Source organism: Ascidia mentula, chromosome 6 (genome assembly GCF_947561715.1).
Source record: "Ascidia mentula chromosome 6, kaAscMent1.1, whole genome shotgun sequence".
Taxonomy (NCBI): Eukaryota; Metazoa; Chordata; class Ascidiacea; order Phlebobranchia; family Ascidiidae; genus Ascidia; species Ascidia mentula.
Window position 1 is genome coordinate 3234743 of NC_138571.1, and position 27214 is coordinate 3261956.

The 27214-nt window shown below is 39.7% G+C and overlaps 1 protein-coding gene and 2 pseudogenes across 2 annotated transcripts; 2 read left to right on the forward strand and 1 right to left on the reverse strand.

The window, feature by feature from the left end:
- The first annotated feature begins 467 nt into the window (after window positions 1–467).
- Window positions 468–9303, forward strand: LOC145906004 (uncharacterized). Its single transcript, XM_082993377.1, has 11 exons — window positions 468–571; window positions 648–803; window positions 882–1001; window positions 1064–1213; window positions 1272–1391; window positions 1690–1809; window positions 1896–2020; window positions 2140–2236; window positions 2525–2624; window positions 8306–8443; window positions 8711–9303. The coding sequence occupies exons 1-11, from the start codon at window positions 496–498 to the stop codon at window positions 8889–8891; spliced, it is 1383 nt and encodes a 460-aa protein (XP_082849503.1). The 5' UTR covers window positions 468–495; the 3' UTR covers window positions 8892–9303.
- LOC145906275 (uncharacterized) lies at window positions 5983–7332 on the reverse strand (annotated as a pseudogene).
- Window positions 9304–15639: 6336 nt separating the features above from the next.
- LOC145906016 (microfibril-associated glycoprotein 4-like) lies at window positions 15640–17197 on the forward strand (annotated as a pseudogene). The gene is made up of 7 exons (XR_014402792.1): window positions 15640–15819; window positions 16073–16189; window positions 16261–16405; window positions 16502–16599; window positions 16664–16763; window positions 16818–16882; window positions 16960–17197. The product of XR_014402792.1 is annotated as a microfibril-associated glycoprotein 4-like (transcript).
- The last annotated feature ends 10017 nt before the right edge of the window (window positions 17198–27214 follow it).

Here is a 27214-nt window from a genome sequence, read left to right on the forward strand (position 1 = left end):
TTACTTTCCGGCAGTTTATAACAATTTGTTGTAACTGTTTCGCCTCGCAGTGTTTCGTGTTTTGCCTCTGCTACGTGATCTAACAAGCGGTGTTAACGTGTCCTTTTTTGTGCCCCTGAATGTTTTAGTGCAGTTTACTTTGAAATTGCGGCATCAATACCTGATGAAGTCTCGCTGAATGGCAGACGAAACGTCGTAAAATACAGTACGTATATTTTATGCCAGAAGAGGGGTATATTTTAAATTGCAGTATGCCTGGCAGCAACAGGAGTTCCAGGTTTGTTTTAGGTTGAATGCATGGCCAAAGAAAAATCAGAAAATCTTCATAAACTAAATGCAATTAACAGAAGAATCTTTTTGAGAAAAAAATACATCGCAAATCCATTTTCGGAAATTTATATGAGATAAAACTATTAATATTGCAATTTTTAATTTGTTTTATACCTTTAAATTTCTTGTTTACTTCTAGCGTATGTTCTTTAATTTTGTGTAGCAATGATGTTAAAGTATTATTTGCAAGCTTTCCTGCTTTGTTATCTGCAATGCAAGAATCAATGCAATTCGTTGACAGGTAAGCTGCGTTTTAAATTTACTCATAAAATTTTTATCTACTGCTTGTAAGTCTACTAAATATTTCGTTTCCACAGCAACGTGTGACACAAAGTTATCAGATTTAAATCACTCAATTTCAAAAGTAATCTGCCCACCCAACTGCTGGAGACAATATTCGGATTTGTGTGGAAGTGATGATTACGCCTCTGGTCCCCTTTGTCTGGCTGCAATGCATGCAGGACTGATGGATAGTAAGTTACAGTGACAGTACCCTGGCATGTTTACCGGATTTTCTTTTATATGAACTCAAACCAAATATTTTTGTAAAGATGATGGAGGCTACTTTGAAGTATACAAAAGTGATCCAATACATGAATATAAAGGATTGGACAGGAACGGAGTGAAAAGCAAATCTTGTTCGTTTGCAAGATGGTCGTACACATTTGAAAGTAAGCTATGCTCCGGGTAGCGTTTTGGTTAGAATAAATAATTACTATTTATGTAAATATAGTGAAATGCAGCACGAGAGGAAACAGTGAGTTTTCTGTAACTGATGTATTTTGTCCACCTGGTTGTTCGTCCAACTACGTCTGTGGAACAAATTCGTACAACAAGAATTCCTCGGTTTGTGCCTCTGCCATTCACGCTGGTATCTTGTCGCGTAAGTTGGTGTAATTAACACTTTGTGGTTTGTTTGAATCAACCATGAATATTTTCAGGAAGTGGAGGATACGTGACGTTTTATTTGAGAAACGGAAGACGCTCATTTATTGGTTCGACCAAGGGTGGTGTAACCAGCAAATCGTGTGGTTCATCAAGTCAATACTTTTCGTTCACTCGTAAGTTAACAAAAAGCCTTCTAACAGATAAACAGGGATTGAAAGTGAAAAGAAGTGATCAATGAAATAACGCTTGTTTTCCAATCAATATTTCAGATGAAGAATGCCACATGCTGTACATGACAACCAGCTAAACGAAATTGCCTCGCGTGCCTGACTGTCAATATCATTGAAATACGGACTAAATAAAACACACTTTTAAACATTCTTTCACCTGTGTGTGTGTAGGGCCGTGAAGTCAACTCTTCCCTGGGAGTAAGAATGCAAATTCAGATCATGAAACTTGATTCCTTTTTAGATCCAGATTTCTGTGCACAAAATCCTGGTATTTGCCAGAACAATGGAACTTGCATGGATACAAAAACCTCCTACAATTGTTCATGTGCCCACGGGTACAGTGGATCACATTGCGAAAAAGGTAAGATTTTGTAGTTTTGTGTTTGTTTTCTCTTCTAATGAAAGGAATGCAATTTATTAACAATGTTCATGGTGTTCGAAACATAGGCTCGTTTCCAACCTCCTGCAAGGACGCGTTACTAAACGGCCTTAACGTAAGCGGAGTCTACAATTTAACTTCTCCTCTGACTTTCCAGGGATATTGCGACATGGATGGTGGTGGAGCTTGGCTGGTGAGTTTTCCTCTCGAGGCTAGAACTGTATCCTATGTTTAATGGTTGGGAAGCGTTCGGTGATTGTTTACAGAAAAGTTATTGTCTGAACATCTTATCTTGGTTATGATAATTACCAGGTGTTCCAGCGTCGTTATGATGGATCTGTGAGTTTCGATAGAGATTGGGTGGATTACAAGAACGGGTTTGGGAATCTATCAACAGAATTTTGGATGGGTTTGTATTCCAATAAAGCAATCCTTAACTAAACGTCTTACAAGTTTAATTAAAAACTTACAACTGATGTTAAATTTTGAATAATAGTTGGTTTTAAATTTTATGCATCTACTGAACATTTACTGAGTGTTACAACTTGCGCACACCCAGTTAAATATACAGGCTTACCAAGCAAAGCGTTTCAAGCACGCTTCGCAACAATCCTAGTGTCGATATAACAGTATAAGTTAATCCAATTTAAATCCCAGTGTTTTCAGCAATATTATTACAACCAACAAATTTTATCAGGTTTGGAGAAACTGCATCAAATCACCAGTGCGTCCACTAGATGTCGCCTTCGTGTTGATCTTCAGGATTTTTCCGGAGGTCAAGGATTTGCCGAGTATAGGTATGACTAAGACGAATTTAACGTTTTCAATTTAATGCCTTTGTTCCAACGATAATTTACCCGATGCTGCCAAGTCGTCATAACTAACAAAATCTTAAAAGACATAAGGGAAATACCCCCCTTATTACGTCAGATTCACAAAATTCGGGATTTAAGTTTAAAGCAACACAGAATATTCTTGCTGTGTTTCAATGCATTTACTCGGTTCGGAATAATTATGAAAACAAAAAGTTTAGATACCGCACACACATAGGGATGTTAATCAACTCGTAACGACCCCACATCACCGCTCTTGAGGTTTGCGCGATCGCTTGGTCGCGGATTGCCGGGACCGAACTCAGTGGGGCTCGGATTGGGTCGAATGTCACCTTTTTGCGCTTAGAGAATGTGGCTGCAGAAAATTTTCTTTCCCTTGATTCCAAATCTTCTGAAGCGTATAGGCATCTGGAAGTCAGTTCAAGCGAATTTAACCACGGCCAAACCGTTTGACAATTGATGGCAGCAATTCAGTGAATATTAGTGCTGTGTCCCACATCGATATATGGGATCAAATGTGTTGTATTCTTCAGTCACAAACAGTTCAAGTGTATTGATACATAACAGTGCGCAGGTTTTATAGGCAAAGCCAACACGCAAACAACGCCAGGAACGCAATTATTAGCCACTGAGGTGCGCAGTACATCCACAGGCGTGGGTCGCATTGCCAGACACGCTGATTGCACGGCGAGTCTTAAGCGCCGTTTTGTAAGGTCAACTTTGGGACACATAATGATACAATTACACAACACCTCCCCGCCAATATTGGGTTATGAAACAACGCAAAATGACACTAATAACCATAAAATTTGGGAGGCTTCGGACGCCGTTTCGAGCGCCGGGGTAAACTCTCCCCGTGTGATAACTCCTGCGCCGCAGGTGAATGAGTATTGTCAGGACTAACGATAGTCTCAGGGGTGACCGTGTCGCGCGTATCGGCACGACCGGACTCTTCATCATCGGATGCATCGCGTGATGTTGGGTGATCTGCTGGTTCATCTCCTGGCTCGTCATCTTGTGATGATGCATATCCGGGTCGAAGTTGGTCAATATGTCGTCTCCATATCGGACCTCGGGGAATAACTTTAACCCGAACACTTCGACTTCCGCAACGTTTGATGACCAGTGCGGGAACCCATCGTGGGTCTTTGTCATGCCGTGGTCCGTAATACAGTGCATAGCAAGGATCACCGACGTTGTATGTCCTGTTAACGCGTGTAGTGGAAACACCGTGTTTAACTCCTTGCAACTGCTTTTTCTGGACATCATGTACTGGAGAAGACATCATGGTGTCAATCTTTGTTCGTATTTGCCTTCCGTTTAAAAGTTCACTTGGGGAGTATCCGCTACTGTTTGGTATACGGCGGTATTGCATGAGAAAAGTTCTCAATGCGTTCATGGGCGGCTCAGAAGACTTTCGTAATGCCTTCTTGAAAGTTTGCACCAAGCGCTCCGCTGCCCCATTGGTCGCAGGATGATAAGGTGCGCCTGTAAGGTGAACAATCCCCCTTTCTTTGCAGTAGTTTCGGAACTCCTCCGATGTAAACGATGGTGCATTGTCGGACACTATTGAGTGTGGATATCCGAAATGCGCGAAATCTTGGTCGAGAAGATCCATTGTTGCTTTAGCGGTGATTGCTTGAGTACGGTGAATACATGGATACTTCGTATAAGCATCAATTACAACCAACCAGTTGCAACCCATAAAATTTATGGCATGGTCGACATGAATTCGACTCCATGGCTTCTCGGGTAGTATCCATGGATGTACGGGAGCCTTCGGCATTACGTTTCTGTGCTCATCACATGTGCCACACTTTCGACACATGTCCACAATGTCTCGATCTATGTTTGGCCAGTACACCCCTGTCCTGGCCAGTTGCTTCATGCGCTGCATGCCGAAATGGCCCAAATGCAGTAGCTGCAAAACTTTGTCACGTAGTTTTGCTGGAATGACGATTCTGGAGCCATACATAAGAACTCCATATGACGTAGTGAGAAAATTACTCACTTTCCGGAATTCTTCCGTCGGTTCATCGGAAGATTGTCTTGGCCAACCTTCGTGCGTGTATTGAATCACCTTGCTCAATATTGGGTCTTTTGAAGATTCTTTTCGTAGTGCTGAGGAGTCCATTTGCACTTGCATTCCGACTGTTTCGATGGCACAAACGATGTCTACGTCATCAGCACTTTCCTCTCCGTCGAAAGTTGTATCATCGCCTTGTGGAAGTCGGCTTAAAACATCAGCATTATTGTGTTCGTTGGTTTTTCTATACTCGATGGTGTACTGAAATTGGTTCAAGAAAAGTGCCCATCGAGCCAACCTGTTGGCTGCCAAAGCTGGTGTAGGCTTTTGCGGACCAAATAAAGACATCAGTGGTTTATGATCCGTTATCAGGATGAATCTTCTTCCAAACAAATATTGAAAGAACTTCTTTAGAGCGTAAACGATTGACAAAGCCTCCTTTTGAATTTGACTGTAATTCCTCTGGCTTTGTGTCAAAGTTTTAGAAACATTGGCAATTGGTGCTCACTGCCGTCGGGAAAACGGTGAAACAACGTAGCACCAATTCCAACACTTGATGCGTCACAGGCAATACCAACCGGAATGGATGGATTGAAATGAACCAACACTTGGTCTCTGGATAGTAAGTCCTTCAGCTGATTGAAAGAACGTTCTTCTTTTTGACTCCATTTCCAAGGAATGCCTTTCTTTGTGAGACGGTAGAGTGGTTCTGCTACAGTTGAAAATTCTGCAGGCAAAAATTTTGCATAAAATTGTACAGATCCAAGGAAAGACCGCAGCGTCGGTACATCGTGCGGAGCAGGCATACGTTGTACAGCGTCGACTTTGGAACCCTTCGTGATGCCCTTGTTGGATAGAACATGGCCAAGGTACTCAACCTGCTGTTGAGCAAATTTGCATTTTTGCTTCCTGCAACGTAAGCCTTTGTCTTGGAGCCGTTGCAACAAACGTTTGAGATTGTGAAGGTGGTCCTTGGCAGACGAACCACTGACCAATATATCATCTAGATATACTGCTACACCCGGTAGGTCTTTAGTGATATCATCCATAATTTCTTGAAAATAAGCTGGCGCAGAACTGATACCAAAAGGCAATACGTTCTGTAATAAAACTCCGCGATGTGTGCTCAGAGCAAGCTTCTTCCGACTTTCTGGTCCCAACTTGATTTGATTGTACGCATCCGCCAAATCGATCTTCGTGAAGCCATAACCACCACCTAACTTCCGCATTAAATCTTCTGGTAATGGCAATGGGTGACGATGAACTTCCAATTGTGAATTGACAGTCACGGAATAATCACCACAAATTCGTAAAGCAGGCTTTTGCGAAGAAGTGATTGATTTGCGGACCGGAACTATTGGCGTACCCCAGGTAAGCTACTTTTCCGGAATCTGCATAACTGGTAGCAGACGTAAATGTGCCCATTACCGGCAAGTTGTGCCTGCTTGCAGACTGATACTGCGACGTTGCTTTGTGCAGCTGTGGAGAACCAATCTTCTTCCATGTTTCTTTTGACAGAAAATTTCCGCCGGTAGCTGTATCAAGTTCTATGTTCAGCGAACGATCGTTGATGCAAATTGGAACTTCCAACTTGGGCGTGGCTGCTTCAATACTGGAAACGCAATTCAGTTTCTCAATTCTTTTAACGCCATGGGACGAGCGCTGTCGAATCTTTTTGCGGCAAACGGATTCCAAGTGTCCAGTTAAGTGACAAAGTTGACAGGCTGCATTCTTGAAACGACATTCGGAAGCCTGATGCGAAGTCTTGCCACATCGATAACATTTCCTCCCTTCAGGTAATTGCACCGTCCTCGAATCCACTTTACGTTTCTCCCACGGCTTAGCTGTAGCACGTACCTTGAACACCGAAGTCGATGGCTGCATCCCGTAAACAGTTTCTTTAGCCACTTTGGCAGCATCTTCGGTTTCAACCGCAATGTCAATCGCACGAGCAAAACTCAATTCGTCATCCTTTGTCCTAAACAGAGCTTTTAAAACCGCCTCGTTTCCAATTGAACAGATAAAACGAGTGCGTAAAGCTTCATCCAATGGATCTGTGATGGATGCAAAGTCGCAAGTTGTTGCGCTTTGTCGAATGCGAACAGCGAGCTCTTGAATTGTTTCTCTCGGCTTGCGCTTCATGTCGGTCCAAAACTTGAACCTTTCGCGGACTATGAAACGTTTGGGGTCAAACTAAAACTTCATATGTTGGACGATTTCTTCTAACGTGAGCTCATTGATGTCTCTTGGTGGCGATTCCTGTGCAGCCAAATTGAAAAGCATCTTGTACACCGTTGAAGATTGATTCGTCAAAAATACCTTGGCCAGTCGATCGTCAGGTACCAAATGAGCTTTGGCAAACGTGCAAAACCGGGACTAGTAGTCAACCCACAGCTCTGAAGTCGAATCAAAAGGCAAAAAATTTGGCGTATTTAGATGAGTTACCGTTGATGCCGTTCCTTCCGTCGATCCTTCACTCGAGCGAGGCTTCCCCAGAATTGCTATCATCGCCTCCATTTGTTCTTGGTGTCGACGTTCTTGTTCTCCGTGTTGTTTTTGGTGTCGACGTTCAAAATGGTTATTATATTCTCCATCTAACACCCATGCATAATCCAGTGTTTGAAATTTCGATTTTCTGCCCAACATGCTCGGCTCCCAATGTTTTGAATGAGGCAACAAAAATCCCGTAATCGCGACGTGTAAGACGCTGACACAACTTGATTGTCAGTGTATAAGTTGTATAGTGTAAACACTCTGTGTTCTCTTTGCCCACCCGTGGGTTAGCTGCTGGTCGTTGCGTGGTTGATTGGATATTGTTGGGTCTCTATGCAGAAAATGGGTGCATTGGCCTGCAGAGTTAATTCCTTAGGCCAGTGGTTCTTACCCGTGGGAAATTTTAGGGTTGTAGGTGGATAATCAGTCGGTAACGAAATACACAAAAGTAGTCGGAAAAGAAATATAATGATCTGTATTCACTGTGTGTTGCACACTTATTGGTAATTGGTAATGCCATGCGGCAGAAAAAGTTAAAAAAGTATAACAGATATAGCGAAAATACAATAATTAAATTCTTAGTTAAAAAATGTAAATACCAGTGGGAAATAAGGATTCCGTTTACACTGGAAGTAGGAAATGAGATAAAAAAGGTTAAGAACCACTTAAAAAAGGTTAAGGAAAATCTGTTGCCCAGACGAGTTTATGCGGTCGTTGTTGCCCAACTCCTTGTGGTAAAATGTTGAGTGCCAAGTACTGACCTTTGCTAAAACGTTGCATCTTGACTGGAAAGTTAGAATTATCCGCTTTGTTCTTCAGCTACAATAAAGCCTCCTTGTAATCCTCCAGTCGTTTGTGAAATTAAAGTTGAAAAATATCTGGGTTTCCTTCTCAAAACTTCTAATCCCACTCTGTGTTTATTGCTTAGTTGACAAATAATTATCCCACACAACACAACACAATGTATGACACATGACGTTTATTACGTCATAAAGGGTTTTATGTTTAACAATCATTTCCATGAGCAACAAACCAATGTAAGCGGATTGATTTAAAACAACAAATTATCCGTTGTTATTTAAATTACTTTGCATTAAATTAAACATTATGACATTGTTGTTTTCAGTACTTTCAGCATTGGCGATGAAGGAAGTTCTTACACAATTACTATATCCGGATATTCGGGGAACATATCAGATTCCATGGCTGGGTTCCACAGTCTAAACGGGATGAGATTTTCAACACGCAACAGTGACAATGATGCGTGAGCAATAATGATACAAGTGTCTGATTATATTTCTGTTTTACTAACGAAGTAAATCGAGTTGAGTCAAAAAACATAAAATGCATTTCCTCAAATTAGTTGATTTTCGTTGACAAAGTTAATCGTCTGCCCTAAATCAACAATTGTAAAAATCAATTGCTCTGAAACAGGGGGTTGCGTTAAAGTTTTGGTTAAACACAAGTTTTAACTGAGTTTAAATAAGTTGTAACACAGAGTTGTTGACAACCGACTTAATTATAATTGCAGGCATCCAAGTGTTAATTGTGCTGTGACTCGTGGAGCTTGGTGGCAACGTAGTTGTTCATATGCCCAACTCAATGGTCCGTGGTCGAGAACTTCTACTAGTGAGAACACTATGAGTTGGTGGAAATGGAAGAATTCATGGAGCGGAATAATGAGTTCTAAGATGAAAGTGAAATGCGAGTAAATGTTGGGAGGTTTAAAGTGACGAAAATTAACATTGCGTCGTTAGTTACCATGGCAACGTTGTGTTGATTTACAATTATTGACAGACATTGTAAATACTTTCACCTGTTTTGATAAAGGCTTGAAATCGTAAATAACAGGAAAGCAATTATACCAAACCGAATTTATTCCACAAATCCTTACAATTTTTATGTTAAAAGCGAACTTCACCTTTCTGCATGTTTGTTATTATCATGGTATTTGTAGGGCGTTACTTAAAACGTCTACACAAATAATAACACTGACGTATATCTGACTCTTGATAAAAAGGCTGCTATCAAACCCAAAGTCAATCGATCAGTTTAATACATAATAAACAAGCGCACGAGGATTAACAATAAAAAGTTACAAACCACGCGTACAAAAAGTCTTTTTCCTATATGTCCTTTGTCCTCTGTCCCTTCGTATCTTTTTTACGCAAAAGACATGTGGCCTATATAGAAAATGCATACCGGGTTATTTGAGTTCGGATTACCACGTGACTCATTTGAAAAGGCGGCTTGTTGCTGGAAGTGTCAACGAACGAATAGCACGTTCGCCGTAAATGAGTTAAACTTGGTTTACAGCGTGATTATTATTCGACGTTAATAAAAAAACGGTTGATGCCAGAAAAACACAACATAATAATTGCAAATATGACTTCGACAATACTTATTATTACATTTTGTGTGTTTTGGATGCCACTTCTTGCAAAGAAATTTGTCAACGTGTCAATTAGATATTGACAACATATTCCGTTTTATCATTCCTTGTATATCATGTCATTGTTGTAATATTGCATGCAACCGTTTCCATGCTTTATGTTGATAATCCATGTAAATGCAAACATTGACCATTCAGATTTGAGAGTTGATGTTTGATTCGAGAATGTCAGTAAATTTGATTCAGTTCAGCTTGGCTTTCTCTGATAAACCATAAATGCAGTCACACCAATTTACCGCAAATATTTACAGAAATGCGCGGATATCGCGGCGCCATTTCACCGACTTATGGGAAAGGTTTTATGTGAGGTTAAATTGTGTAACAAGGTTTCTTGTCAACACCCAGGTCCTCATTGCAGCCCAAATGATGACGTCACGGCCGTGGGCATTCGAGTGGCGTCTGTCACGTGTTTCATTTGTGTTGTTGTTTTTGTCTGCTCAGTTACCAGTCTACCTCTGTGCACACATTAATGCAACTCATTCTTACTTGTCCATGATGATGAACACAGTGGTGTTTGAAACGTTTGCTTCGGCATGAGTAGCATATTAGTTTTGGCTTTCCTTTACAAATCATTTTCTTGTCACCTCCCAAGGTTGGACCTTATACACACTTGTGTAATAACCAAATTTAACACCCCAGTTTATGGAGGACACAGACGCGTCTGATGCGTCTGCTGGTAGCATTCCATGGCAGAATGTAGATGACATAAAGAGAGTGAAATTTTGTAGAATTTTGCTAAAAATTGAATAACAGAAGTAGACCTTGATTTGACTTTTCGAGTTGGGATCGCCTCTTGTCTACGCAATCGGGCGAAAATTAGTATTTTGCCCCCAGGTCGGACATTATTTTAGTTAAAAAGGCTTTCAAAAGTGTCGATTGGATTTAAAACCTTTTGCAATTTGCGATTCAATGTTCTCCCCAACCCTTTTCTACGCAATTGCAAAACCACTTTTGCCGGGAAAGTTGCTTTGGTTACCCCCTGGGGACTGTTTCTGCTATCTTATAGGACATAAGATCCTCCTGAAGGCTCCTTAGATCCTTGATGTGTTTTGTACAATGTAGCTCCAATTATTTTTTTTCTTTTGAATATTTAGTACTAGTGGGCCTTCATAGGTCATAAGCCACAGGAAATGTTTTTGAAAAGGGTTCCCACCTTCGCGACTCATCTGTAAGTCTGCCAAGAAAGTCTCGGTCTGACACCATGTCGGTTCTATCGTCATCAGTGTTTAGTTCTTTGATCTAACTATAAGTTCTAAGACCACAGGCATGGACTCTGAGACCAAACTGCGATCTCTGTGATCCATGAGACCACATCTTAGGATCTAGGACAGTGATTTTCAACCGGTGTTCCGTGAAATATCGCTAGGTGATCCGCGAGAAATTTATTACTTTCACTGATGTTCCTTGGAACCCGGGTCAGAAATCACTTGTTTATCACAAAGGACGTAAATAGCTTTTTGAAAGTAATCATCCACTATGGCCAGTTTGAAACTGTTCTATCGCGAGTTGCTTCAATTAATGTTGTGTAACAATAAGACTCGTTTTGTAATGATAAGAATGTAATTGCGCGAGCCTGTTGCTGGTTAAGTGTCGCAAATATATAGGAAAATATCAAGGATGAGGCAGAAACAAAGAGATAATTTGCTGCGATTACGCGACAAAGGAGACTTAGAAGAAGTAGCTCAAGTTGAAAGACGTAACGCCAGCGAGATAACTAGCGATGGCGTCACAAAACAGGGTGTAAATCTAAAAGTGTAGAAAGCAGTTTTGAAAGACCACGTTTAAACAAAATATTAAAATGTTGCGAAGTATGACAAGCCGAAGTTACATTCTTTGGCAAAAACGCAAGTTACTCAGTATGTGTATTAATGCTGAAAAGCCTCAAAACTTTAAACAAGAAAGCCAAAGCTATTATGCTGCTATACATTATGTGCAAACGTTTCGAACTCGACTGCGTCCATCATCGGTGCAAATTGAGAAAGAGTTGCAACCAAGAAAGCGCTAAGGTAGGCAGGCAACTGAACGGGAGAAACATAACAACACAAGAAAACTTGATTTGGGAGATTTAGTACTGATACGGGTCCTATAGTGTTTAATACAGATGACTGCATATACATCTAACATTAAAACAGGGATGGCGCCCTTAAACCATTGGAGCGTGCAATACTATAAATAAACTTTGTGGAATTTCAAATATTTTTGGAATTTCAGACAAAATAAATATATAGATAATTCAATTTAATATTTTAACGACTAAATTTTAGTTAAAATCATAATTATTTCCTCTTTCTTAAGTTAAAAATTGTGGTTATTCCCCTGCGGGGAGTTTTTCAGCGATAAAAGGAGTTGAAGAAAGAAAAGTTTAAAATTTTCTCCGATTCCATGGTTCGTATAATGAATAACCTCAAAGTGTTTCTCGAAATTGTTGATTAAACTCTTGATCTAAGGACAGCTTTGGAAAGATATCGCAAAAATATGGCAAGTGTTTGTCTAGAGCAGGAAACTCTTTGCCGCGGACCTCTGATGTGAATTTGTGAATATTTTTTTCTCGGGCATATTTTTAAGTTTTTTGCATATGCAGATCTTATTAGCAGCAACTCGACAGACTTTAAAGTTTGCAAAACAATAATTGACAAAATTGAGCAACAACTGCAAAGTTCCCAAATCACTGCAGCAATTTTACACAACATAAGTTTGATATCCTGCCATATCTTCACATACGTCCTATGCAGACCCCAGTCTGAAACCTTGGTCTAGCACCTTTTTAATAACCTGCTTCATTATTACCTTACAAAAATATTTTTGGTAAAATCTCTGTGATGTTTGTTATAGCAAAGTTTCAACTGAGTGCGAATTTGAAATGTTTAAATTGTGTTACATAAACATGAAAAAATGAATGTGTATTACGTTTCAGAAAGTTACAGTCATGGGTAACAGAAAGACATGACAGGAAGCAAAGTCAACTAACCACAAAAGAAGAACCAAAAGTTGAAAAAAATGGAAAGCTCCAAAAAGAAATAGAAAGTGTCGACAGCATGCTTCAAAAAGCTAAATTAATTCGAGAAACTGGTGAAGAATCATCAAAACGTTCCTCTTATAGATACCGCACACACATAGGGATGGTAATTCTCGTAACGACCCCACACCACCGCTCTTGAGGTTTGCTCGATCGCTTGGTCGCGGATTGCCGGGACCGAGCTCAGTGGGGCTCGGATTGGGTCGAATTCCACCTGTTTACGCTTAGAGAATGTGGCTGCAGAAAATTTTCTTTTCCTTGATTCCAAATCTTCTAAAGCGCAAGCATCTGGAAGATAGTTCAAGCGAAATTAACCACGACCCAACCGTTTGACAAGTGATGGCAGCAATCCAGTGAATATTAGTGCTGTGTCCGGCCTCTTCATATGGGACAAAAATATTATTATATTCTTCAGCTAACACCCATGCATAATCCAGTGTTTGAAATTTCGATTTTCTTTGCCAAACATGCTCGGCTCCAAATGTTTTGAATGAGGCAAAAGTATAACAGATAAAGCGAAAATCGCAGTTTTGCAGGAAATTATGTTGCCCAGATGGGTTTATGCGGCAATGTAGGCTCAGAAATATTAAGAAATTCTGTCACAAACTACATTTTAATGCGGATAACAGAATAGTCTCGGCAAAAACTCATCTAACTTTTGCTTCTCCTGTAAAATATTCCAAGTACATCTTGGAATGTCAGCATCCTATGCTTGATTGACATTTTATTTAAATAGAACAGGTTCCAGGTTTCTTAAAAATGGACCTCCAGTCGTTTGTGAACTTAAAGTTAAAAATATCTGGGTTTCCTTTTCAAAACTCCTAATCCCACTCTGTGTTTATTGCTTAGTTGACAAATAATTATCCCAAATAACACAGCACAATGTATGACACAATGTCATTTATTGCGTCATAAAGGGTTTTATGTTTAACAATCATTTCCATGAGCAACAAATCAATGTAAGCGGATTGATTTAAAACAACGAATTATTCGTTATTATTTAAATTACTTTGCATTAAATTAAACATTATGACATTGTTGTTTTCAGTACTTTCAGCAATGGCGATGAAGGAAGTTCTCACACAATTACTATATCCGGATATTCGGGAAATATATCAGATTCCATGACAAGCGGGCAGAATCTAAACGGGATGAGATTTTCAACTCGCAACAGAGAAAATGACTGATTATATTTCTGTTTTACTAACGAAGTAAATCGAGTTGTTTTAAAAAAGATGAAATGCATTTCTTCAAATTAGTCGATTTTTGTTGACAAAGTTAACCGCCTACCCTAAATCAACAATTGTAAAAATCAATTGCTCTGAAACAATCAATTGCTTCCGCAAATATTTACAGAAATGCGCGGATATCGCGGCGCCATTTCACCGACTTATTGGAAAGGTTTTTATGTGAGGGTAAATTGTGTAACAAGGTTTCCTATCCACACCAAGGTCCTCATTGTAGCCCAAATGATGACGTCACGGCCGTGGGCATTCGAGTGGCGTCTGTCACGTGTTTCATTTGTGTTTTTTGTCTGCTCAGTTACCTGCCTACCTCTGCGCACACATTGCTGCAACTCATTCTTACTTGGCACTGGTGAAGAACACAGTGGTGTTTGAAACGTTTGCTTCGGCATGAGTAGCATACTAGCTTTGGCTTTCCTTTACAAATTATTTTCTTGTCACCTCCCAAGGTTAGACCTCATACACTTTTGTGTAATAACCAAACTTAACACAGCAGTTTGTGGAGGACACAGACGCGTCTGATGCATCTGCCGGGTGCATTCCATAGCAGAATGTAGATGGCATGAGGAGAGTGAAGTTTGTAGGATTGTTCAAGGGAATTTTGCTAAACATTGAATTACAGAAGTAGACCTTGATTTGACTAGTCGAGTTAGGACCGCCTCTTGTCTACGCAATCGGATCAAAAATGGTATTTTGCTCACAGGTCGGACATTAATTTAGTTAAAAAGGCTTAAAAAGTGTCGGTATGTTTTGTGCAAAAATATATCACAAAAACCTCATGCAATTTGCAATTCAATGTTGTCCCCAAGCCTCTTTCTATGCAATGGCAAAACATTTTTGCCGGGAAAGTTGCTTTGGTTGCCCCCTGGGAGCTGTTTCTGCTATCCTATTGGGCATAAGATCCTCCTGAAAGCTCCTCAGATCCTTGCTGTGTTTTGACCAATGCAGCTGCAATTATTGTTTTTTTTTCTTTGAATATTTAGTACTAGTGTGCCTTCATAGGTCATAAGCCACAGGAAATGTTTTTAAAACGGGTTCCCACCTTCGCGACCCATCAGTATGTCTGCCAAGAAAGTCTCGGTCTGACATCATGTTAGTAGGTATGGTCTTGGATCTAACTTAGTTCTAAGATCAAAGGCATGGACTTTGAGACCAAACTGCGATCTCTGTGATCCATAAGACCACATGTTAGGATCTAGAAGACCAAATGTTGTAACCCAAGAGACCACTTATTGCTGAATACTGACCTTATGGCAAACTTTATTTTATTGACGTTTCTCAACGTTTCGGCTGTTATGCAACATTATATGATATATGATATAGCATGACAAGCCAGGATCGCCCCACTGCGCAGGCTAATTTCGTACATATTGTAATCGATAAATATATATTTGGCAGAAAATACACTTTAATTACTGCAGTTTGCCAGTATACTGCGATGTGTTAAAACTCACTTTAAATCTGAGATATTTCTTCATTTAAGATTGGTTACAAAAACGCCTCAGGATATTTATCACTGTGAAACGTACCTGGCCAGTCGTGCAGCAAATCGCATAGGAATTTAATGCCGCAATCGACTAATATGTTCATGAAACTGCATGCAATCCAACAAGTAGAATTCCCCACCATAAAAGGAAATGTCAAATGTCAGATGACATCGCAGATAATTCTATAAAGCTGGGTTTGTTGCACATTAACGCCATTACGCTTATGTTGTGTCAACGTTTCCAGAGACGATTTGCAATACGATTATATGATGACGTTGCAACGAACAGTTTTGCTGGTGTTGTTTATTTTAAGCGTAAGAAGTCAGTTAAGTTTGGAATCATGCACAGTTAGTCTTCAATGTGGAAGCACTAATGGTTTGTTTCAATCAACGGGAACTCGAAACACTTCCCACAAACTGCGAGGTCCACCTGGCAAGAGAGGTAAAATCGAATGCACAAATATATGCCAGTAGGGTTGTTTGGTTCTATTTGAAACACGTTGCAATACCACGATGTATTAACAGGGAATTTTCATGCAAAAAGGTTTGAGCATTGCCATCAACAGGATGTTAATTTTTATTTTAACAACAAGAATTTTTTTGTAGATCATTAACTTCGCCATCAGTTGGGGACAAATAAGAAGTTTAAACTGTATGTTATCAGAGGAAATACATTCTGGAATGTATATTTTTAGGTCCTCATGGATTTCCAGGTCAGCGCGGGTTCAAAGGCGAATCTGCAGAACAATGCGAATGTGCTGGAGTAATTCAACTTCAAACTGCCGTACAGCAACTTGAAGCCAGACTTACAGGTGCAATCACGTTTATTACTGTAATAATTTTCCTTGTTCTTTCTTTAAAAGCAACGTCGAATGTTTAACAGCTGCTCTCAACCCGACCACTTGTAGTGACGTCATGCCCAGACATGTAAACGACACAGGGGGTGTTTACACGATTTACCCACTCACTGGAGGGCGCAAGGGAGTCCAAGTGTTTTGTGATTTGGTGACAGATGGTGGTGGATGGCTGATGAGTCGACAAATTACTTTAAATATGTAAATCATATCACTAACATGTGATATATTATATTTTATACCACATTAAATGTTGGACATTCTTGTTCAGGTATTTCAGAAACGAGAAGACAGATCTGAAAATTTCAATCGAGGTTGGGACGATTATGTGAATGGATTTGGAAAACTTGACGGAGAATTCTGGTTGGGTGAGAAAATATTCACTAGAATATCAGATATTGAATTCTTAAAATAATTACTATTATTGATCAGGTCTTGAGAAACTCCATCAGATAACCAGTAGTAGTGGTGAATATGAGATGAGAATTGATATGGAAGATTTCGAAGGAAATAAAACTTATGCTGTTTATGGGTAAATATAAGCAAACTAACTGGATCCAAACTAAGTTAATTTCGTTTGTTTCAGTCGTTTTTCAGTGGGAGAAGGAGGAGGTTACAGACTTAACTGGGAGAATTTCTCAGGTCCTGCAGGTAAGCGACCATGTAGTTTATTAAAGACATATTGGTTTGTCCATTTTGATCTGTTAAACCGAGTTAAATTTCCAAAGGCAATGGCATGAGACCATCTGGGACAAACTTCACCACCAAAGATAACGATCAAGACACTCATCCAGGAAACTGTGCAATGAGTTACAAAGGTGGTTTACAAGTTGTCACGCGGGAAACCCAAATGGTTTTTATTACGGAGGTCCATACGAATCTTATGCTGATGGTGTGGGCTGGTATCATTTCCGTGGTCATCATTATTCGCTTAAAATTATTGAAATGAAAATCAGGAAGAAGTGATTGATATGTTTTTGTGTTAAAGTGATGTATAAATATTAATTGTTGAACGATTTATCTGCGTAATCAAATTGTTTGAAAACTTTTCCGGATCTTTTTGCTATTATGAACTACAACCTTTGAGTCGATTTAACATTGGACGTTTGTTATAAATTTACCTTACATCACTTTCTCTTTATAGAAGTTTCTCTGCGGTGCAACTGCAAATTTATTAGTTACTGGACAATAAAATCCCCTTTCCATGACGTTAGCTTGATGCCAAATAAGCTGTTACATGTTTCATAATCATAGTGTTTTAATATAAAAGATGTTCACTAATCACACATGAATCATTCCAAATTTGCTGTAAATATCACAAAAAATGAGAAACATTTTTTTTTTACATAAACTTAAATAATTATTCACCAGTAGTGAGCATTAAAGCAATCCTAAAACACTCATGAACAGCACAGCGAATCATATTTCAACTCTACAACAAGCTATTTCGATATGATGTGCTTACGACGTACGACGGAGTAGAACTCAATTCTACTCGATTGTAGCGTCGTTAAATTGACTTCTTTCGTCGTAAGCGGCGCCGCCGCCGAATGCTTCTCCGACAGCGCTCCAACGCAGTGGGCATACAATTGCTCCGACGGTCGTAATCGTTGTGACGTAATGCCCTTACGACTCGCTTACGACTGCAGTGGGCATCAGCCCTAAGTGTGCTAAACCTCCAGTTTAAATAATGGAACTTTCCGCGTGTGTTTAGGTTAGGTGAGGCGAGGCAGGGTAGCTCTGCTCGGTGCTGTACTGTGCCCACCTCAGTTCTTTGGTTTTGTGATTCGGTTCTGTTCAGTGTTTTTTTTCAATTAAAGTCAGGTTAGGAACACACAACAATTAGAACTCACGTGCGATCTTATGTCAAATGCGTTAATCAAATAGGATTTCCCGTCGATCATAAATATATTGTTAATACTCGGCTAGAGGCTCATATTTGGCATAATAGGTCGCAACAGTGTTCATCATCAGTGCCAAGAAAGGTCGCAACACTGGTCGATCATCATTCAATTTTTCATGGAAATGAATTGCGACGGTTATGAAACTACGATTCGCTCTGATCCCAAGGAACACAGTAAGTCGTACAAACCGGTTATATTATCTTTGTGTGGAGAAACTAAGATCTTGTTGTCTGACGCGGTTTCCCCAAACTATTGTTTAACAACTTTTGACGTCACTATTGACGCTTACTGAAAGCTTTGTACCAAAATGACATTTATTTGACAGCATGTATTATGACGTCATAACCTTTGCATAATGAAACGCCAGAAATGGGCTTACTTAAGAGTTGGAATATTACAATGACAAACTCAAGGATAAAGATACTGGACCTCGTAGCGTAAGGCTTTGTTGGAAGCTAAATTACCCGAACCAAAAGCACGTCTGTAAACTTAATAACAATCAGTTTACGAGGAACCTCTGCAAAGCGCGGGGAAGGAGAACTTGCCACAACTACGCGCTGAGCTTAGAAGAACCAAGTTTGTGCTGGTGGTGGTGCTGGTGGTGCAGGGTCTTGTTATTGCAGCAGTTCTCGCTCTTGTAAGTGTCTTGTCATTAAGAAATTAGTTTTGCGTCAACATGCTTTGGGTAAACGTAAGCTGGAGCGTAATAAATCAACCGTGTGCTTTGTGAAACAAGTTACATCAATCATGACCAATATGAAAGTTTCGTATTTTGTTTGGGAGCTAACATAGATCTTGTACGCTTCCACTACTTGGGGTAAATACGAACGGAATAAAACAATGTTTGAAACAAAGTGTTTCTGATTACCGTCAGTTGGTTTATTTTTTATAAATTATGAAAAATCGATTTCTCCTACAGCAGTGATTCCCAACCTTTTTGTAGTTGCGTACCTCTTGGAGGTGAAACAATTTTGACGCTTACCACCTAGTTGAGTGTTACAAAGTAACCTAAGGGATGGAGTAAGAAACATTTAAGATCACTTGCGATTTTTTAAATTCGAACTATATCCGCAAATTACAAAAATGTGTTTACTAGGACTGGCCTAGATATCTACTTAATCACCAATCAAGTTTTTTTTTTTTAATATATATATTTCGCCTATGTGGCATCCTCAGTATTCTAAAAACAACAACAGTAATCGTAGTAATTAGTATCAATGGCAGTCATCAAGACTAACATACACTTAACCTCCAGACCGCAATCCTGTACCAAACCAAACAAAAACACACAAGCACAGCAGCAGTTGAAAGGTAGCAACGAAAAACGTTGTTGCGTCAGTGGTTTGCTCGCGGGGCAAAGATAACCTTTTCAGGCATCACACCAGTGGCTGGATGGATTAGAACGGTTTAAAGATTAAAATATAAATAGAAAATGTAAAAAAAAGTTAAAAATAAAAACAATAAGAAAACGTTGTGTTTATCGTATCCTGGGCAACACCATGCGTTGAATGTTAATTGTTGCATTTTTTATGGCCTGCCATTTCGACTCGCATACGTCAACTGTTCTGCAGCAAGGTTGTTCGACAAATGTTACGAAGTAGCATTTATCCAGGCTAGGCTTTGTGCTTAGCACCGTGTTGTGCTTGCTGACGTAATGTCCAAAAATGTGTTTGCGTACCACCTGGAATGACACAGCCTACCACTGGTGGCACGCATGCTACCGGTTGGGAAACACTGGCCTACAGCATACGCATCATCAGTTTCTGCAAATCAAATGCATTAAAACACTCGATGCTACATGTACCAAAAATAAGCCAACAAATAAAAATAAAACTGAAATGGTGAGCAGAATGTCCCCTACCACTACATCTACACAACTTCAAACTTCACACCAGTGCAAGACCCGCTAACATGAGCAACATTAAAAACAACGGTAAAAGATGTACTCCATCCATAAAACACAACACCAAACAAAACTGCCAGCAACTGCTTTTTTAAATGTTTGTTGAAACTTGGGTACGGTTGCCAGTCCTTTGGCCCCAGGCTGTTCCACCAATACCACCGAAAAACAACTTAAAATGCTTAGGCGCGTTCCTGCTGGTGGGTGCGCGTTTGCGAAATGGTGGCGCAGAGCCGTCTTATCGTTGCTTTCCAATTTGCCTTTGGTTGAATTCCAATCTGTGTTGTGTCCATCTTGTTGAAAATTTGTTTTTGGTTTGGCCAACGTATTGTTCTTTTAGTGTGACCTGGATAACATGAGGATATGCTGTACCCCAAGCAATTATTTGACCACGTTCGTGCCTCTGCGATACTCGTAACAATGACTTTCTTGGAGAATTTCCTGCATTTGTTCTCAAGGCTTTGGAGGAAGTGGCCCTGTTGAGGCGACGCAAGCGGCATGCTTTACCGAGGACAATCGACTTGTTCTCCAAACGGATTGCAACGACCCTCCTGGTAGCTACCCTTGTGGGCGGTGCGCTACCCTTGTGGGCTGTGCGCATTGGAAACCACATATCCATGGTTAACGAAACGTGAACATTACCAACAATAGCAGGCAAACAATATAAACTGCTGCAACATGTAACGTGTGCGAATTTCAGCATTTATGTTGCGACGTGCACAACATGTCATGAACAATATGTTAGCCAAAACCACAAGTTGGACGCAACACAGATTGGAATTCAACCAAAAGTAATTTGGGAAGCAACGACAAGACGGCTATGCGCCACCATTTTGCAAACGCGCACCCACCGGAAGGAACGCGCCTAAGCATTTGAAGTTGTTTTTCGGTGGTATTTGTGGAACAGACTGGGGCCAAAGGAAAGGAAACCGTACCCAAGTTTCAATAAACTATGGACTGGAAACCGTACCCAAGTTTTCAATAAACTAAAAAATAAAGTTTTGTTTGGTGTTGTGTTTTATGGATGGAGTACATCTTTTATCATTGTTTTTAATGTTGCTCATGTTAGCGGGTCTTGCACTGGTGTGAAGTTTGCAGTTGTGTAGATGCAGTGGTAGGGGAAATTCTGCTCACCATTTCAGTTTTACTTTTATTTGTTTGCTTATTTTTGGTACATGTAGCATCGAGTGTTTTAATGCAGTTTATTTGCAGAAACTGATGATGACGTATGCTGTAGGCGAAAATCAATTTTTCACAAATTAAAAAAATAAACCAACTGACGGAAATCAGAAACACTTGGTTTCAAACATTTGCTATCGGATAATTGCTGTCGTGTTTTAAGACTGTGCAACATCAGGGGCTAGATTCTGTCCATTTTAGAGATCACGGAATAAAACAAAATATTTTTCAGGGTTTGATTCAGATCTTCGTGACCAATGGTAAGAAAATATGAGAATTTATGAGATTGTGAAAGCTGACACTTAAATACAAAGGAAGTTATAATTACTTTAAACAAATAATTAAATATTACCGGTTTTGTAATAAAAATATTTCCCTTTTTCGTTAACGATCGCACTTTCAGGTCAACTTACGAACAAGTTGCAGGAAATTCAGACCCAACAGACCGACCTGGTGGATATTCAAAGTAAAATATCTTTCTATCGCGCCACCTTTTGGCCTTATTATCGCCATCTAGTGATTACTAGTACAGCTATCCAGTTACTGACTACATTAATGACCTTTGTGTATAGAGCATATCTTACAACTTAACTAATACCAGCAAAAAAAAATACAACCGAACCATACTAAGAAAACCCGGTGAAGTTTTTTTACACTGGTGCAAAATTACATGTGAGTGCAGAAAACCGATGAAAACAAAGGGATAGAAGGGGTTGCGTTGCGTGCATAAACAACACAGATAATCAAAGAAAGCGTGAAGAAAAGTAACAATATGTGGTTTTCCTCCTTAACGTGTTGGGAAAAAAATATGTTGTATTTTTTGAGAAGGTCCGCACAGTAAATAACATCAGGTACTTTATTAATTTCGGTGAATAACACAAAGACGCACTGACCTGGACTAGTCTAAAAAGTAGCTTGTTTTGTTTCTTAAGAGTTATATTAGAAAAACATGCATGTTTCCAGGCCAACTTAAAAAAGACAAAAACCAAACGATCCAAGAAATGCAGACCGATTACATTGGAGTTCATGGTAAGGGTAATGTTAGTGACGTAAAACATGTCAACGTTAACGTAAGTTTTGTTGGCAGAGTTTTCGAACATAATGGATCAACTGCAGAGTGAACAGAACCGCACATCTAACAGTTAAGTTCATGCATTTAACATCCAATATCCACTCACACATCTAACATTATATTCACAGAGCTGTCGAACAGAGTGGATCAACTGCAAGGTCAACTGAGTAACACTTCCAACAGTTGAGTTTTGCTTTATTTTAATGTGAATCTCACATATGTGTCAAATTCTGAAAACCTTTGCCCGTAAGTCACGTCATTACTCGCTTCTGCCCCTAGTGGTGTAGATTGGTGAGATATCTACACCACTAGAGGCAGAAGCGAGTCATGACGTGAGTTACGGGCAAAGGTATTGGCAAACCCAACATATACGTCATCACGTGCGAATCAGAGAGGGTTCCATCTGGCACCGGTATATTCTGGTCATAATGCAGGTCGTGCAAATATTGTGGGGTTTTCACCGCCTTCTTGCGTGTGAATGAGTTTAACTCAATACTTCTGCCAATCTGATGAGTTTTAACCGTCTGCAGATCTCCAGAATCTCATAGATTCTCTTCCACCGGGCTCCTGTAAAACTTCAGATATTAAAGGTCGCCAACATCTCGTATCGGGAGATGAAGTTTACTGTGAAGATGGATGGCAGGTATTCATACTGTGGTAAATATCACTAACACAGGGGTGGGCAATCCCTGGCACCAGCGCTATGTTGGGTAAGCGAGGTGATTATGCACGACAAGTAATTTACGATTTCACATTACAATACTTAACAATACGCCCGGGATTATGTTGTTTATGTAGGTCAGGACATTACACATGAAAGTGAAAAGTCATATATTGACATGGAGGTCATCTAACTTTTTTAGACCAATTCACCGAAAATCAGTGTCAAGTGTTTTACTTTATAAATACCAGGTGTTCCAGCGTCGTTATGATGGATCTGTGCTGAGTTTCGATATAGATTGGGTGGATTACAAGAACGGGTTTGGGGATCTATCAACAGAATTTTGGATTGGTTTGTATTCCAATAAAGCAATCCTTAACTAAGTACAAATGTTGCAAAACTTTGAGTAATAGTTTGTTTTAGTTTAAAATGTACCGCTCTTCTGGCATAAAATATACGTGATGTATTTTTACGACGTTTCGTCTGCCATTCAGCGAGACTTCATCAGGTATTGATACCGCAATTTCAAAGTAAACTGCACTAAAACATTTAGGGGCACAAAAAGAAAAAGGGACAGGTTGACACTGCTTGTCAGATCACGTGGCAGAGGCAAAACACGAAACACTGCGGGAGGCGCAACAGTTACAACAAATTGTTATAAAATGCCGGAAAGTAAACACATTGTTCTTTGTCGTTGACGCATCCACTGTTTTTGTGAATGTGAAGCGACTCAAGAATGCTAAAATAATCGCTCCTTTTGTTGGGCAATATTCCGCACCATGTAAAAAACTCCCGCGAGTTTGCAGTCGAGGTACGGAGCTTACGAGTGGAGCAACATGACAGCATGGTATCCTTTGATGTGGTGTCATTGTTCACCAATGTACCGGTATCCCTAGCAATCACTGTTGTTATGGCACGCTCAAAATAGACCGACAGTAACCCGTAAGGACGAAACGCCCACTAGCGGAACAGTTGTGATAAACTGCGCCCTGTATGACTGACTACCCCAATGCTGTCTTGTTGCTGATGTATTGTGTCTCGCCCATTCTACACTGGGTACTGATCCGTTGTTCTTTCACTGCACAATATATTCACTAAAAACCAAGAGACTGGGGTGCGGTTGCGAATTTCTGACTCATCGTACCTGACGTTGGTACCTACGAAGACCTGATATATAGGCAGACCGATAGCGTAGGCCTATGCATCACTTTATTTATGAAGATAACACCCAACATTCGGTTTACCATGGAGCGCAGTCTGTAGTTTGTTCAAACCTTCAAGCAAAAATTACACAGACTACCTTAAGCTAATAAAAATAGGAAACAAGTTTCGACATAGAAACAGATAGAACAACGACTTAACCCGCCTTAGGAATATGTTAATGACAAGTTTACGAATATTATGCGTCAAAAATTAAAAAACAAACAAATGGGAAACCTACATGCAATCGTTTTTACCAAGTAAAACTGGTTAATTTGTTCTTAATGGTAGCAAGATTTTGTATTTCAAAATGTAAATTAGCTAAATTGCAAGAGTGTTTTGAAATATTCCATACAAAAGTCTAGTAAGTTTCGGCAACAGAACGAAAAATCCACTGCCAACTAAAAATGGCAAAGAATTCAAACTAAAATGAAATGCGTTCTAATTTAACCGCGATTGTAGGGAACGTTCTGTGTGTTTTTGTTACGCTGATTTTTATCCCACATTCCTTGTAACATGCAAAGTATGTTAGAAAATACATGAACAGAAACATGAACATTGACATGAAGACACGTTTTGCAAACTCGTCGTGAGTCCAAGGCAACTGCTTACCGAGTGCTGTTTACACTTTTCTGCTGAACAACGCCTGGTTACAGATGCCTACAGGCATAGAATTGAACCCATGACAGAGTGGAAAACAAAGGTTATGAAATAACGTAGACAACAAAAGCGAAACCGACGCATTTCCTGCTCCTTAAGAAATGCCACCATAACTTCCTTGTGTTGTTGGCTGCACTCCACAAAGTTGGGTGTTAGATTATCTTGCGCACACGTAGAGGTGGTTGTTTCTTTTTATTTTCTGGTCGATCAACATTTTCATCGAATGAATCGCGAAAAGTTATGAAATGACGGCTCGCTCTGGTCCCTAGGAAAACAGTAAGTCGTACAAACCGGTTATATTATCTTTGTGTGGAGAAACTAAGATCTTGTCATGAAGCCGGTTTGAAACGTCAGAGATTTGACTTGGGAGGTAGTTTTCAGATTTTAGCGTTGTCAAATAATCAACCAAGGATTTCTAACTTGGCTATAAAGTTGCAAGTCAGCCGTCTTATGGAGCAAAGTGATTGCCAATAAATGATATACTGTAAAATGCACTTTGATTGATATTGCTGTTGGGAAAAAAATGGTGGGGGTCGCAAGTTAGTTTAAATCAATATAGGGGGTCACCAACCACAAAAGGTTGGGAACCACTGCTCTAGACAATGCCTTGATAACTATTTTAGTTCAGAAGGAATGATATTTCCAACAAACATGTTTGAAATGCTAGTTTAACCATATCACGATGAACCGGGGAAATCCCGTTTCGCCCGTCCGTGAGGTGGTTTAAGTGTCTCCCGTTACGAACAGTTTAACCATTTAATAACATTTCTATGTTACTTGAACCCATGTGTGTATATGTGCACATTTGCATCACATCATCGCATTCCTTTGTTTCACAAAGCGTGCTCACTGGTCTACTTGCGGGAAATAGCCACAGTAATCGTTGAAATTAATGTAGATTAGACTTTGTCTAGGTTCTAGTAATACTTTTAATGTTTGTGACAAGTGTTATGAAGACTTAAAGGCCTGTCATGTGCCTCTTTCAGTGTTTTGTAAGCCAGTTGACTACGTAGCAAATTTGTGACGTTTGTTTGTATGATTTAGACGCTAAGCTAACTAAACAGTGCCTTTAGAAACGTGGTATTGTGAACTTCAGAAATGCTGACCGTGTCCTGTATAACTGACTGCGCTAAACTGCGCTCTGTTTGTACTGACTACCCCAATGCTGCACTGTTGCTGATGTATTGTGTCTCACCCATTCTACACTGCGTACTGATTCGTTGTTCTTTCACTGCACAATATATTCACTAAAAACCAAGAGACTGGGGTGCGGTTGCGAATTTCTGACTCATCGTACCTGACGTTGGTACCTACGAAGACCTGATATATAGGCAGACCGATAGCGTAGGCCTATGCATCACTTTATTTATGAAGATAACACCCAACATTCGGTTTCCCATGGAGCGCAGTCTGTAGTTTGTTCAAACCTTCAAGCAAAAATTACACAGACTACCTTAAGCTAATAAAAGTAGGAAACAAGTTTCGACATAGAAACAGATAGAACAACGACTTTAACCCGCCTTAGGAATATGTTAATAAAAAGTTTACGAATATTATGCGTCAAAAATTAAAAAACAAACAAATGGGAAACCTACATGCAATCGTTTTTACCGAGTAAAACTGGTTAATTTGTTCTTAATTGGTAGCAAGATTTTGTATTTCAAAATGTAAATTAGCTAAATTGCAAGAGTGTTTTGAAATATTCCATACAAAAGTCTAGTAAGTTTCGGCAGCAGAACGAAAAATCCACTGCCAACTAAAAATGGCAAAGAATTCAAACTAAAATGAAATGCGTTCTAATTTAACCGCGATTGTAGGGAACGTTCTGTGTGTTTTTGTTACGCTGATTTTTATCCCACATTCCTTGTAACATGCAAAGTATGTTAGAAAATACATGAACAGAAACATGAACATTGACATGAAGACACGTTTTGCAAACTCGTCGTGAGTCCAAAGCAACTGCTTACCGAGTGCTGTTTACACTTTTCTGCTGAACAACGCCTGGTTACAGATGCCTACAGGCATAGAATTGAACCCATGACAGAGTGGAAAACAAAGGTTATGAAATAACGTAGACAACAAAAGCGAAACCGACGCATTTCCTGCTCCTTAAGAAATGCCACCATAACTTCCTTGTGCTGTTGGCTGCACTCCACAAACTTTCGTGTTAGATCTTGCGCACACGTAGAGGTGGTTGTTTGTTATTATTTTCTGGTCGATCAACATTTTCATCGAATGAATCGCGAAAAGTTATGAAATGACGGCTCGCTCTGGTCCCCAGGAAAACAGTAAGTCGTACAACCGGTTATATTATCTTTGTGTGGAGAAACTAAGATCTTGTTGTCTGACGCGTTTTCCAACCGGTGTGAATAAAGCGGAAAAGTCAAAACTATTTTTTAACAACTAT